The sequence below is a fragment of the Aspergillus steynii genome, assembly GCF_002849105.1.
Source record: "Aspergillus steynii IBT 23096 chromosome Unknown P170scaffold_4, whole genome shotgun sequence".
In the NCBI taxonomy this organism is placed as follows: Eukaryota; Fungi; Ascomycota; class Eurotiomycetes; order Eurotiales; family Aspergillaceae; genus Aspergillus; species Aspergillus steynii.
Window position 1 is genome coordinate 3607083 of NW_020194401.1, and position 14814 is coordinate 3621896.

The following is a 14814-nucleotide window of genomic DNA, read 5'->3' on the forward strand; positions in this document are numbered from 1 at the left end:
TTTTCGAAGCCTTGGATAAGGCCTTAAATAATGATCGGCTGGAAGTAGAGGGCAACCAAGAGGTCGGGGGGCTGTTATCCATAGCAGAAGCCTTCCGGCGAGCAGGGCGAGAGGTGAGCTCGACCGGAAGGGCTAAACTGCTGGACACTGGTCGGTATTGTTGTCCTTCATCATCTTCCTCCTGTCGAGTGTCTCGCGTGCGGTCGGACTGCTTCGGCATGTTCGACAGCTTGCCCCGGAGCATTTTGGGAAAAGCCTGATTCGTCTTGTCCTCGATTCATTCGAGGTCGTGGGTCCTCACGGCAAACACATTTGCTTGGTATACCGGCCATTGGGCATGAACTTCACGGAGTTCCAGAACTCCCTACCGGACGAAGTGTTTCCACAAACCCTTGCCCAGAGAAGTATTCAACTTCTCTTAATATCTTTGGCTTTTATGCACGAGAACAACACTATTCACACCGGTGAGCATATGGTTAAACGCTTGGCAGGTAGAATGCACTGACACTGCTCATTAGACATATCCTCCAATAACATACTCCAAGGCATTGAGGATGATACTATCCTATCTCAAATTGAGGAAGACGAGATGAACAGACCAATCGCTAGGAAGATTCTAAGCGACCGTGCTATCTATTATTCGCGGCCGTTGCCTGTTTGTGGGGGCCTACCGGTGCTTGCCGACCTTGGTGAAGCTAGAGTTGGGGCACAAAAGCACAGAGGTGACATCATGCCTGGGATTTATAGGGCACCAGAGGTGATCCTGGGGATGGATTGGGACTGCAGGGTTGACATTTGGTCAATTAGCACCATGGTGAGTCGAAATATTGATACCGGGTGACTGGCCCCAACAATATGTTCATTACTCATATCAATCATCCATATTACCGCATGGAAGCTGACGAATTGCCTAGGCGTGGGATTTAGTGGAAGGCAGTCATCTTTTCTTTGCAAAACGCAACAGAATTCTCGATGATGACCAGCATTTAGCAGAAATGGTGTCTCTCATGGGACCACCTCCGCCAGAATTCATCAGAGAAAGTGAGAATTGCAATCGATGGTGGGATGAGCATGGTATTTAACTCTATGTCCCATTATCACTACCCATGTTTGACCTATTTTATCACAGGACATTGGAGAGGTCATACACCCATACCAGAACAGTCATTCGAAATGAGAGCGCGACGACTTTCTGGTGAAGACCGAACGCTCTTTCTACAGTTCTTGCGCAGAATATTCCGTTGGCGACCCGATGAGCGGCCAACTGCGGAGGAACTCGCATATGACGATTTCCTGATGCAACCGATGACAGCAACAACATTAGAAGCTCGGGGAGCTTGATGCACCAAAGAAGAAGTATTAGATCTAAGCCTTCCTGTGCAGCAGTGATGGCTTGTGGAATATATCCTGTATGGACCTAACTGGGAAAGTTCCAGTCAAGCAAGAAAGCCCATCTCTTACGTGCATAAAATGAATAAAGCCAGTCAGTAAGCAATATGCAATTTGACGGGTTGTACTGAATATGGCTTTTTCAAGGATAATCAGATAGTCCTATTCCGGCTGTCATTCGCACCGCCCACCATGCTTTTGTCCTCTCTAAGTTCAACCCACTTTCTACAACTTACGCCATCTAACTCCTACCTTACTTTCCAGCACGAAATTGCTTGTGCATGTTGGCGGATCTGAAACACCTTTGGCCGATCAGCTACTAGTATGACACGTTCTCAGGAGTTAAGCCATTGCCACCTCACATCACATGACAGCCTATAGTACTCATGTGAAGAGTTGACGGAGTTGTGCATGATCATCCTTTTCTTCACTTTTCTATGGATAGATGGGTTATAGTCACATACCTAGGTAACTAAACGTACATACGTTTTTCCACGAGGTATTGCGATCCGGGAGAGGGGTTTTCACCCGTGACGGTGCTCGCTTTGCCTCGGGCTATTCATGTCCCACTAATAACCCGCATATTTGATTGTGCTTTGCTCCATTGAGGTCAATCTTTTGTCAAACATCATCACATAACCCTACAGGTCCCCTTGTCATTATTTTAAGTCTATGGCCGATGGAATACAAAAGTACAAAGGGGAAATGGGATAAGAAGGCTCCTTTTGTCACATCAAAACGAGAATCAACTTCGGACTGTTAGCGCCGAGGCTGTAGACGAGTACAATGAAAAACCAGACAGACGCGGTGAAATGTGTCAAGACCTTCTTCTTTATGAGACTGTATACTCTTCTCTCATTTACAACAACGGCGGCTTCGTCAGCTGTGGGAAGTACAGGGAATTCGGTGCGACTTGTCCCGATAGTACGCATCACACTTGGGGACGAAATGACTTGGACTGATGGGTGCTTCAACATGGAGGAGATTTCTCGCTACTATTGGTTTGTACGGTTATGGCAATTCTCGCAATACAAATAAAGGAACGCGGCCACATTGTGGATAAAACACGGAACTAGTGTCTTTCAACTCAAAGAACCCAACAATGATGCATAGCTACCACAAAGCCAAGCAATTAGGCAACCTCTTTCGGATTGCGCCCTCATACTGACACTGTACTCTATAGAGACCAACCGCGTCGAAGGGGATCTTCGTGATAAGTGTAACACTGCAAATTAAAGGCTGACGAGCACTTTTAGCAACCACGTAAAGCCCATTTAGCTTAACTGGAAACACGAATTAATATGGCTCATGGAATAGCACGGCTTTGTTTTATAATGTCAATCCTCCAATCAAAACAGGGCTTCCCTCGCGTTGCTTTGTTGGCTAAAACTAACAATAATCAGATAAATAACGCTTCAAGATAGATCGGGTAGATATCTCTGTTGCCAGGATTCGAGAGCAGAATCCGTCAAAGAACTGATCCAGGGGTGTTCAGCGAAAGACTACTACCTTCATTGAATCTACAGGGTCTTTTTGGCAGCTTCCATATATACTCAAACAATAGTGGACAGTCAAATTTCACCCAAAGACCATGGCTCTTCCTATAAATAGAGTCGATAATCCGTCCCTTCTCGCTGTTCTCTCCATATACCAGAAAACGAAATCGAGCTCTTGACTATCTGCTAGACTACTAAACCAAGTTGTGACAAAGTCCGACACGCATTCCAAGCAGACCGAGCTGACACCGTGTGCGGTTACGCTATACCTTGTTGCTCTATCCCCTAAGTGTTAAATCACATATTCCCCAACATCTGACAGACGTCCTCTTCTCACCATCATGGCCCCTCCACCTGCGCAGTTTGGGGATATCGCCGCCTACGCCCACAACATCATGGAAGCAGAAGATGTCTACAACAAAGTTTTCGGAATGGGACTCTACCATTCCCGTGACCTCGGATTTGTCCCTACCGTTATCGACATCGGGGCACATATCGGGATGTTCACGTTGTATATCAAGAACAAATACCCGCACGCAAGGATCCTCGCATTCGAGCCTGCGCCCCAGACCTTCGAGACTCTGTCTAAGAACCTGGACTTTCACTTCCATTCTGATGTGGAAGTGCACAACGTCGCCTTGGGCTCCGAAGAAGGGACCCAGACACTCACGCACTTCAAGCTGGCCCCGTATTACTCGACCTTGTACGAGAAGACGTGGGAGGAACTGTGTGACCTAATGGGTGCAGGAGCTGCTAGACAGACATGCGACCACCGGGATGAAAATGTTTCTGAGGTAGACGTCCCTGTTCAACGCCTGTCTCACTTCTTGCACAACGACCCCAGCATCACCCGGATTGACCTGCTGAAAATGAACGTCGACGGGGAGATTGACATCTTGCGTGGCGTGGATGATGAGCACTGGGATATGCTGCGCCGTGTCGAAATCAAGGTCTTCTCCAAAGATCCTGAAGCTCCAGCTGAAATCGAGCAGTTCTTGAGGTCAAAGGAATTCGATGTTCTTATTACGGAGGATGATCGCGACCATGATATCTTCATCATCAGGGCTATCCGTCTTGATGTCCAGAATTCATCTTGGTCTGAATGATATCAGCTGAACACGCGTCTCGAAGGCTAGAATGAAATATCTGATTTACTAAGCGTTAAACACTTCTCCTACAAGCCCTAGACTTTCAATTGTGATCGCTATGTATTCTCTATATTGACATTGTAAATATTTTCTGTCCCTTTGTATTGGCGTCAAGCGACCCGACCAATTTATTACGGTCCAGAAACCGCAGCATCCCTAAACTGTCAACCAGGAACTATATCAACCTAAACAGCCTTAAAGCGCCTCTATGGCGTATGACTTTGTGATCATGCTGAAAGAATATTCATAACACCATCAAGGCACCCTATAATCATAGTTTACTCTGACGTGCAAAATCCTGAATACGAACATCACACTTCACCTCCTCGCAGAGCTTCTTCCGCTGCTTAGCATCCAGCTTCCGAGCAAATTCTAGTCCACTTCCTCGCTCAACTGCTTCCAACTCCACCTCAAACTCACTTAGATCCTTATCCTTATCAATCGGGGCATTCGGAAGCACGAATGCTGCAATAGCAACCTGCCCACCAAGTCCATCTCCATTATCCTCTTCCTCCCCGAAAACCACCTTGTAGAAATGAGTCGGAACAGCCACGTTAGGCGGATCCCCAATCACCTCATAGCTAACCCGCCACTTGCTATCACTGTCTCGGTGCGGGAGGTACAGGGGACCGGTCACGACACGGACGGACGGATATCGAGTCGTCAGATTCCGAGTAAATTTCTCGACACGCGCCCAGTAATGCTGGTTAAACCCGATCCCCACCTGCGGACACATATTGCTCATCTTGAACGTATCGTCCATTGCTTCCTGGGACCAGTTCGCGTTGGCCGCAGGAACCTGGTGCCCGCGATCATATCCGGAGCCGGCGTAGTCGGCTACTTTGGCGCGAAAGAAGGCCGGGATGTCTGGGTCTTCGCGGAAGTAGTTCTTGCGTGACGCGATGCTCTTGGCGACTGATTCGGTGGTGATATGCTCGGCGACCCAGGAGGGGTTGCGTGTTCGACGATCGTAGCCCCCGTAGAGGGAGAGGGATTTCAACTCGTCGGAAATCGGACCGGGGAAGCCGTATTTCAAAATCCCGGCTGGGTTGGCGGGGCCTGATGTGATTTCTTTTTCTTTGAAGATGGAGATGGGGCTCGGGAAGGAGAGGTTTTTTGTTTCTATGATAGGACTGGAGACGGAAATCGTGTCAGGAGGGAAACGATCTTGTTCTTGAGCTTTGGTGTACAGCAGGCTCGATGCTGCTCCTGCGGCGGCGCCGAGGGCAGCGACAGAAGCAAGCTTCCCTCTTGACATGGTGTGTGTTCTTTCGGTTCTTGACCGACCGTCTGGCTCGGACTGCTCATTGTCTATATAGCCTGTGATAATTGATCCGTGCGGACCGTTGTAGGTATCAATGGCTTGATGTTACCGTGGCTTGGAACCGTATACCCATGGAAGCTGCTTACACGTCGGGCTGGCTGTTCGGTAAAAACAGGGATTGGAGCTCAGCAATTGGTTAAGGTGGGCAATTGCTATCAAAATAACAAAACAATGTTGCTTACTCGATCTAGACGAAGAAGGTGTGGTCTCTTTCGGGTCCACCAAATGCGAACGTCGATGACTCGATGACAACTACCTTCTGAGCCAAATTAAAACTACATGGTGGAATTGAACTTTTACCAGCAGCACCAGATCAATTCTCCTACTCAAGTGACCAAAGTCTATGTGCTCGAAGCACTGCGCATCCGACAAATAATGTTTATGGACGTGCTTGGTTATCATTACTTTAAGGGGCCGCTCAGGCCTTTCGGTACAATTGAGACCTGGTTTCACAACCTTCTTCTTAGAACGAAGGCTATCAAATTCCGATAGTGAATAATAAGAGATTCATATGAGGATATTGGAATATCTCCTAGCGAGTAGTCAATTTACTGTGATTCATCAATGCTCACAGGTGTTGCATAATACTGAGTCGTCGCTGCGCTGTCGAACGGCATAACCGACATAGATCAGTCTCAACGCGTTTGACTGTGGGTCTGGCTTCGGCGGTATTCCAGTTCTTCAAGCCCTTCTTTCCCTTATCGGGTACCAACCTTGAGAGGCCAATGACATATTAACACATAAGTGAAATTAAAAGAACGTGACCCCTGAGAATATCTACAGAGAAGGTTAAATGATAGTAATATACCAAAGGCATAACACCGTTCCAGCATACCACATGCCCATAATACTTCATAGAATGGATGCCTTCAAAGGAATGATTTCAGCTTCCTTCGCGTATCCGAAATCCAGCTCGACAATGATGTCTCCGATTCTGCTGAATAGGCGCTGTACTCCGTGTCTTCAGAGCGGCGGCTCATCGCCTGAACAAACTTCGGCCAGGTGTTGGTCAAAACCAAGTATTTGACGTGGTCTTGGATACTGTCAAAGATGGCCATGTCGAAGCCAGCGGGGATTACTCCCGTATAGTTCGCCTGAATGTCAAGAATCGTATTAGACGATGAGGCGAACGGGTCAACATCGAACGGCGATGTATGGTTGACGATCTTCTCGCCAAACAGGATGCGAGCGGGCTTCTCGAAGACAGATTCCATGTGCTTGAGACTGTGCGACGAGATGTTAAGCGGAAACTTGGCGTCTTGGGTGCTGATGAAACCGGCGTAGATGCGCAGCGCCTGGTTGAATGCACCGATTACCTGCTGCTCGTTTTCGATGTCGAGTCTCTTGGGCCAGGCCGATTTCCATTTGGCCATTTCGCTGAGGAAGGCGATGTTTTCGCCGGAGAAGTCGCTAAGTGCTGCGAACTCTTGGAGTTCTTCGGGTTTCGTTGCGAGGGCGGCCTCAAGAGCTTCCATTGTATATGTTCGGTCATTACTGCCTTCGTTTACAACCTCAACTGCCTTCCCTTTTTCGGCGAAGCTAGACGACATTGGGCTCTTGTTGTCTAGAGACAGGGATCCTCCGAACAAGGTTGATGAAGATCCCGAGTTCAACTTGGTCATCAAATCGTTTGTCCTCCAGCTCATGACCCAGAGCTTGATGACTTCGAAGATTGGAACGAATACAGTGAAGATCTCGAACATCATGATCGACACATGGATCCTAGACCAGGTTAGCCAATCGATACCTTTTATTCGCCAAATCTATTCTTACCATTGACTCGGCGTGAAGTAAACATTCACCTTCTGAAAGGCAGGAACGTACGATGCGATCAGGAACATCGGGGTCGCATGGAGACTGAGGAGAGTGTTAGTGACGGGACTTTCGCAACCCTAGATGGCTCACATACCTCGAGACGCAGCAGGCGATTGTCTGAGTCCGCCAGCCCATCGTATCGCGGATTCCCCAGGCTTTCCAGATGAGCAATGGAGCGGCCTAACCGGACGATCGATGTAAGCAGATGCATCTGATTGTTATAATTCTGGAACTTACGATCCAAGTCCAGATGACTTGCCACAACATGGATGGCCACCATTCCCATCCTCGGCCCAGGTCCAAGATCTGCTCAGGGACTGTCGAGCCCTTCAACTCGGTTCCGGGAATACCGTAGGTCGGATGATACTTGGCGCAAGCCAGCCACATGCAGACGGAGAGGATGAACTAGTACCATGGGTATCAGCTTCCGGAAAGCCAACTTTTAGTCGAGAGTCGCTCTACACACCTGCAAGACCATTCCAATACCGATAAAAAGGAAGGCTCTTTTCATGTAATCCATATTTCGTAGTCGACACAGCCACGAAGTGTCGGAGCCATTGCATCGTCTTCCGGCTCGAAGTTCGGGATGAGCAAACTGCTGTCGCTGGAGCTTTGCGACGTGAAGAAAGCGAAGGTTGGAGGCATGGAACAGGGCGATTCCTAGCGGAAAGTAAATACCCATGCCAAAATACTGAATATCGTAGGCAAGGACAGTCGGCATCGTCGCGCCAATCGGATAGGTGATCTGGCCGAGAATCCAGTAGACATGGAGAAGCGCGATAGCAGAGAATGAAAGCGGCAGGCCGCGGACCCTGAGCATTGGGACACGGCGGTTAAACAAGCAGAACACCATCCCGGCAAGTAAAAGAGCGGTCCATACAGAGCAGAATGCTATGTAGAAGACCCCCACGCGATCCCAATTAGGAGGCGACGTGGGAAGGTTGTACACTGTGAGGCCTGGCACGGCTGCCATGTCGGCCATGGTTGTTATGCTAGAGATAAGGAGTGACAGTGGTAGGTGGGCAAAGGCGATCGATCTCGAAGACAGCGGGCGTCGGCCGTACTTGAATTGGCTGGTAAATGGTAGACATTCTGGCGGCAAAGATTGTTCAGTGGAGCACGCAAGTCCTGATGCCGATCAATCTGATCGAGGGATCGGCTCACGTAGTGGACACCATGACAAACTCCTTCCACGGTCTGGAACCGTCTCCTGAAAAACAGACACACTTTCCAGATCGGCATGATCAATGGTGTACCGAGCGAGTCATCCTGAAAAGATCATTTAGCAACCCCTGCATATCATTCTAAAATTATCACCCCATGCAAAATTTGACTATGGTCTGTCGTCTTACAATTGTTTTAGCAGTACCATCTATTGAAGTTAACAGAAAAGAGCGGGGAATAGCAGGGGAACCGTCGACAAACTAGTGCTCCGTAGTAGTCTTGTCTCCAGGGCTAGTACCAGGTACCCGGGTCCAACCTGCCTTGCCGGTACAAGCATTCTCGGAAGTTCAGAGATCTAGTGGGGATCGGGTTTTCCAAGTCCCAAGAAACAAGCCAACAGCACGAGTGAGATTCAAGTGCCAGCCCCACGTTTGGGGAAGATCTACAAGCACCAACCAACCACTGTCCATAACGCCAACAGGGTCTCTCGGAGTCTTGGAGGATTACCGAAGACCCTCGCCCGCCAATCAACCAGACTTTGCCTTTTTCTTTCACGAACTACGAAGTAAGGACAAAAAATGGTTTGCATATGAAGCGTGAATTTCCCGAGATCCCTACTATCTAGGGAATCGAGACTGGCCGGTTCGGGCGGAGGGTAACTCCCCGGCCAATCTTGTCCACTCTGCCAGTGTCAGACTCTTTTGACAAATTGACTTTCCCTTGACAAATTCTGAACCACAAGTTGAGTCTTCCAAGTCCCTCAGGGGTTGCTAAGTCATCGACTCGCGGACTCCTCCTTTCTTCCTTCGACTCTTTCCTCTTGACCGATTCAGCCTAATGCTCACTTCTCCAATATCTTGTTTAGTATCCTATTTTAAATGCTGTAATTCGAAGTGAAGCCATGATGTGTGCAGAAGATCAGCTTTTCACGACTAATTACCACCTACCTGAAGCCTGTCAGTCCCATCCGGCGCTGATGTGGTCATGATATATATCGAACCGTTCACATATATATTGCCAACCCCACAGCTCGGTCCATGTCGAGAAGATATATAACATTGAACACTATGACTACTGAAAAACTAGGCTATCACTTGTGCAAAGTTCTTCAGCTGACGGGCGATTGTTAAGTTGCTGCAGGTGCTGATCCTCGCTGCAAAAAAGAAAGTCCGTTCCTCCATTTTGGTTCGGGATCGGAGTATCTTTCCTATCAGGCGCGATCGATCTGGATCGATTGCTTGCACATCTGATGATGTCATGATCTGCACGTTCTTGCTAATTCTAATTTGGAAGCAGTAGGAATTGCGGGAAATTGATCCATAACACCTACCTTGATTCTTCTAGGAGAATCCATCAATCATCCCCTTGGTTGGTACTAAGCCAGAAACTAGGTCCAGCAGCGTCTTGGCGCTACAGAGCATGCTTGTACTCCGACTAGTCGGAGTAGTTCCCGGGTTCCCTGACATGTCTGATTGCTTGAATTCTGACCCCGCCCCTCGGGCGCTTCTTTGGTAGTTCTTCGGCCTGGCATTGGAAAAGGTGAGCTTTTGCTTGTCCTGGGCAGGAAAACCAACCTCGTTCCAATCCTCCTAGAGCGGCAAGCTTATCGCTGCACAGGGCGGAGTATGGCTTACCGTATGGAATGAAAAGGTCTAGCGTGTTGGAATTAACCCATATTTTATCTAGGATATTCCTTGACCGCACTTTGCCCGTAAAGACTAGTGTTATTTATAGCATCAAACATATGCTTGCCGCGTGGACATTATGTACGAGAGACACATTGCACTGGTCGCAAACAACCCGTGTGACACGATACAAACATAATCAAACACGTGTACATCGTGCTGAGGATGATGAATTTATCAAGTAACTGTTGAAATCCCTACCCCCCAGTTCTCAGCTTTGCGTTCTTCAATTACCCAAGTCATCGAACCAAAGCTCAGCAATGCAATACAATATCACCAAGATACCCACGTTACTCGTTGGCTACAACATCCCTTCTCTTGTCACCGTTGATGAGCAAATCAATCCAGTCCAAGGTCTAATTGTATTATGTCGCGTAAAAACCACGAAAGACCGGATGAACGTCCTGGAGGGCCCGAATCCCGGAGACTTCACCACCATCTCTGAAAACGATATCTTCCCTGTCATCCTGGGCAAGCGATGTGCCACCCACGGATGCAGCGGCGACGTACCGACCAAACTGTTCCCCGGGGATACGATCGAGCTATTAGGCGAGAGCGGATTTGGCGGAGTTCTGGAGGGCGTTAACGAAGACTACGGCTATCCGCCAACGCTGACAGTCCTGGGGACGATCCCTGGCACTGACGGACAACCGTTCATGATGAAGGCGACTGTTCCGCCTCTACCGCCTGGCGACGAGGTGCCTCGTTTGGCGCCGCTCATCGGGGTGGCGGGTACGTGCATGGAAGTGGGAAAAACAGGAATGGTCTGCCAATTGGTCCGTCAGTTGACCGCTAAAGGTCTGCGTGTCGCGGCTTGTAAAGTCACTGGTTCGGGTTCTCCGCGGGATAAGCCTAGGCTGCGACAAGAAGGCGCAGATCCGGTGTTTGGGATCGTCGATGCTGGAATTCCTTCAACCTGCGGTGATGTGGATGAGGTGATTTCCTCAGCCTTGCGACTCCTCTTGGCAGCTAGTCAGAGCAATCCAGATGTAATCATCGTGGAGTTTGGGGACGGAATCCTTGGTGGATATCACGTAAAGGACGTCTTGACTTGTGAAGCAATCCAGAGGCATATGCTTGCTCTCATCGTTGCTGTGTCGGACTTTGTCGCGGCTTGGGGAGCCAAGGAGCTTCTTGGTCAAATTGGGATGGAAGTTTCTGTAATCACAGGGGTAGGTGTGAATAGTGTATCTGCTCAAAGGTTTATCGAAAAGGAGATGGGAGTATTGGCAGAAAGCAATCGATCTGAGATTCCACGAACGATGGAACTGATCAAATCGAAGCTCCGTGCGTCGCAGCCAAATTGAGTCATCTTGATGGCTTAGGGGTTCTTGAATGGTCCGTCAATCTCGTTTAAATATCTGCCAATTCAGGTTGCAAATTCAGGTTATCTGGCATTTCAAGTCGCGATATAGGATCAAATTCGGGAACGTTTGGTTTTCATGTATGTCTTATAGACTGGAAGGTCAGGTCCTAGTGGCTCCAGGCGATCGGCTAGAGCCCTCTAGTAACATCCTGTGAACACTGCTTTGAAAAAGCTCTCCGTCGAAGTAAACTTCCTGATGAAAATCAAGACAGCCCCGTTTCCGCTCCGCCGGAAACATGATTGACACATCAAAATCTATCCAAATCACCCGTTGAGGATACTCTCCAGGAATAGTGAGAACCTGCCTGGGATATGTATCGTTGTGAATAACACCAGCACTATGAATTATGTCCAAGTTACGGGTTGCTGTACTGATCATGTCGGGCGAAAGATCTGCATCTCGGAAGCCAATCGCGTGTGGAAGATACTCCAACAGCAGTGCGCTTGAGAACCCCTTGTCCTCTTCAAAATATGGACCATATTCCCCAAGTAGGCCAGGATTAAAGTTTTCAAACATTCCGTAGAAGTGAGGAACAATACTCTGCTCACATATCCCATGAGCATGAAGAGCAACGTACGATTGAGACTCGCAGCGATATCGGCAGAGATCACTGCTATCATTGGCGTGGTCTGGGTCTTCGTTTAATAGTTTGGGCTGCTGCCTGCCCTAATAATTTGTCAGTCAATAAAACCTTCCTTTCCTGCGTTCGATCATATCAATTGGATCTGCTTCATCACAGGTCCGCGTGAATGCCATTTGACACCAGAGCATCGATGTATTGTAAAGTAAATGGTTCTTGTATTAAGACTATGGATGTTAAAGGTCACAGTGTCTTCTGGTGTAGAGACCATATGTTGTGGAACTTCTATAAGGCCACCTCCAGATGGCCCCTTTTCCATTCAACTCAGTTGAATACCAATTGGAATGCAAAGACCCCATGATGAATGCCTCTGTCTAGTACTGGAAAACGTCCTCACAATTGAGAGTGATAGAGTCGTCGCCGAGCTGTGGAAGTGAAGCATTGTTAGGAATCCGATCTCAGTAGGTTAGATTGAAAAATAGCTTACCGGAGGCCGAGCAGAGACGAAAGCGCCACAGCATTGCAAAGACTCGCCGTTGGCATTGCAGCGGGCGACATCGAATTCGTCGACGAGATCAATTCCTGTCAGAAAGGATTGATTAGTTACAGGAAAACGGGGAAGCTCTAGCAACAAAGAAGTTATGGATGTGGGAAAAAAGGTGAAACTCACCGTCGGAGCAAGCATTGGCGTCGTTCAGCTCGGGGTCAATGCCATAGTATTCCAGCACGTACGAGGGCAGCTCGGAGTACTGCACCACATCGCGACAGCACTTCAAGGTTCCAGCCTCGCAGGTAGGAAGCTCCTGGGAAGCCACGAAGGAGGCAGCTGCGAGGAGGGAGAAAAGGGTGAACTTCATTTTGGATGTTGGGTGAGGTGTGGATATTGGGAATGTGATTTGGTTTGAGAATAAATGTCTCTGAACAGGGCTTGAAACTGGAATGGCCGCAGCTTTATATTTTTCAGTTAATAGTAACATGGCGTATGCCTGCTTTGTTAGGTACATTATTTGTTGTGGCAATGGAAACAAGGGCCTGAAGCTTAGACCCCCTTGCATCAATCGGTGCATTGGGTTATAGCTGCACGGGGTACCTTTCTTTAACCCTGTCAAATTTGCTCTAATGTAACTGTCCTACTGATACCTATCCAATAAGAAGCGTTACCAGTGTTTCCGGACAAGCTAAATGCATGTATTTGTCGGCATTCCCTGAACCATCGATTTCTCGAACCGAATATGCACAGTTCATTAGGTCGGAATTTGGGAACACGAACTGCGACCAGCAAACATTCGACATTTCCGTTTTAGATACTCGGTGTTCGGTTAAAACGACTATCTCTTCGCAACCAAATATTAAACCCTCAAGAAAACGCAATTCACGCTCTATATGTGATTCCAGTGTTGCACAGCCGTGACCGCCGAGCTCAATCACAAATAAAGTGCCATGCAAGGCAAATCATCCGCGCTCTCTCATGTTTAGGTTCTAAATAGAGTTTGTGCTCCCTGCCTTGCCCTTGCAGATTTTGCAGGTCAAGCATGCTCAAGAATACTCAAAAATGCCATTTTGAAAGACGTCCGCTATCGGTATTACCTTCAGAGTGGATTAAGCGTTTGAGTCGCTTACAAGGGGCCTAATCTCTGTTGTCGATCATTCCTAGGGGATCGTAATAATCTGTTCCTGGATGAGTCCTTGATGTATCAATGGATAAAAGTATAACGAATGTGTCTAATTCTGCGACTAGGGCGGCGTTTCGATAGAATTGAGCAAACCCCACGGGATCCAACTCGAATTGAATTGGGATGATTGCTTTTGGGGCTACAAACAAAAGGCGTAGTGCTGGTTCAAGGAAACATCCGGATGAGAATGTGGTACACCAGAATTGTAACCAAATGATTTAATTATGATGATCCTTACTATATCTATTGGAGCGGACCCTTAGCCGACGTCAGGATATCCGAAGGGCATTTCACACCCTTTCCTTTCCATTTACTATGAAATGTAGGTGAATGAAGAGCCTCAGTCAGAATAGAGAGACAAATAAAAAGAAGAAGAATCAAAAGAAATCCTCAAACAACAACAGGATACAACAAGTGTAGAAGAATCGTGAAATGCCACATGATGGTCGATAATATAAGGCACCAATTCTCCTAATAAGGCATCAACATACCCAATTGGGCTAGGGCTTCACATATCTTGGACTCCTGGTGTGTGGCAACATGGTGTGGAGGGTGGTTATAAACCCTTTTCCGGTTGCTCCCTGCTACAACAAGAGCGATCCGGGGATGAAACACATTTGTCTGCGAAAGTGTTCTAGTCTGCCTTTTGCTCGGTAAAAGAGTAAGTAATAACATTGGGCCTTGGAGTCTTTGTATCGTGGATACTCAAAATTTCCCATGCCGTGCAATATAAATAAGTACCTAAATCAGACCAGTGAGTCACCGATGTTCTTGCGTCCAATGGCTAGTCCACTGGCATCGATAGGGGACATCTCGTAGCCAAGTCCCTGGTCTGATGTTTAGCGCCCACAGAGACCTGGGGGTATTCCCGAGATCGGGGCTTTGTTTCATGGACAGTCAGTGAGTCATCCAGTCAAGCGCCAGCAAATATAATGCTCTAGACCAACCTACGCCTTGACTCCGGGGTCGGAGACATCTACTTGGGTACAATCCATTCATCGAAGTCGCTTTAAAGCGATTCGTTTGCTTCAAGTCTTTTTTCTTTTTAATTCTATTTGGCTTAGTTGAAGGCAAAACTGTTGCGAAGTCCGGTATGCTCCGACTTATTGCGACCAGGGCACGCCCCGTCTGCCAGCGCGCAGCTGTACGATCTCTTCAGTCACAGACTGTCAC

The 14814-nt window shown here is 48.0% G+C and overlaps 6 protein-coding genes across 6 annotated transcripts; 3 read left to right on the plus strand and 3 right to left on the minus strand.

Annotated features, from left to right (window-relative positions):
- Positions 1-241: 241 nt before the first annotated feature.
- Positions 242-1341, plus strand: P170DRAFT_357307 (protein kinase, variant; the record flags this gene model as incomplete). The annotated part of the gene is made up of 4 exons (XM_024844212.1): positions 242-464; positions 519-814; positions 915-1074; positions 1130-1341. Coding segments are annotated over 4 exons (891 nt in total), but the record flags the coding sequence as incomplete, so codon positions are not given.
- A 1885-nt stretch (positions 1342-3226) lies between these two features.
- P170DRAFT_426601 (methyltransferase FkbM) lies at positions 3227-3991 on the plus strand (the record flags this gene model as incomplete). The annotated part of the gene is made up of 1 exon (XM_024847721.1): positions 3227-3991. The coding sequence occupies one exon, from the start codon at positions 3227-3229 to the stop codon at positions 3989-3991; it is 765 nt and encodes a 254-aa protein (XP_024705033.1).
- A 313-nt stretch (positions 3992-4304) lies between these two features.
- On the minus strand, positions 4305-5291 carry P170DRAFT_426602 (DNA/RNA non-specific endonuclease; the record flags this gene model as incomplete). Its single annotated transcript, XM_024847722.1, has 1 exon — positions 4305-5291. One exon carries the CDS (start codon positions 5289-5291, stop codon positions 4305-4307), a length of 987 nt encoding a protein of 328 aa, XP_024705034.1.
- A 935-nt stretch (positions 5292-6226) lies between these two features.
- On the minus strand, positions 6227-8154 carry P170DRAFT_447335 (uncharacterized protein; the record flags this gene model as incomplete). The annotated part of the gene is made up of 5 exons (XM_024850867.1): positions 6227-7079; positions 7131-7214; positions 7267-7352; positions 7410-7577; positions 7639-8154. The coding sequence occupies 5 exons, from the start codon at positions 8152-8154 to the stop codon at positions 6227-6229; spliced, it is 1707 nt and encodes a 568-aa protein (XP_024705035.1).
- Positions 8155-10281: 2127 nt separating this feature from the next.
- P170DRAFT_465062 (uncharacterized protein) lies at positions 10282-12033 on the plus strand (the record flags this gene model as incomplete). Its single annotated transcript, XM_024852294.1, has 4 exons — positions 10282-11308; positions 11437-11465; positions 11744-11876; positions 11912-12033. 4 exons carry the CDS (start codon positions 10282-10284, stop codon positions 12031-12033), a joined length of 1311 nt encoding a protein of 436 aa, XP_024705036.1.
- Positions 12034-12342: 309 nt separating this feature from the next.
- Positions 12343-12825, minus strand: P170DRAFT_476022 (uncharacterized protein; the record flags this gene model as incomplete). The annotated part of the gene is made up of 3 exons (XM_024853311.1): positions 12343-12393; positions 12456-12550; positions 12639-12825. 3 exons carry the CDS (start codon positions 12823-12825, stop codon positions 12343-12345), a joined length of 333 nt encoding a protein of 110 aa, XP_024705037.1.
- Between the last annotated feature and the right edge of the window lie 1989 nt (positions 12826-14814).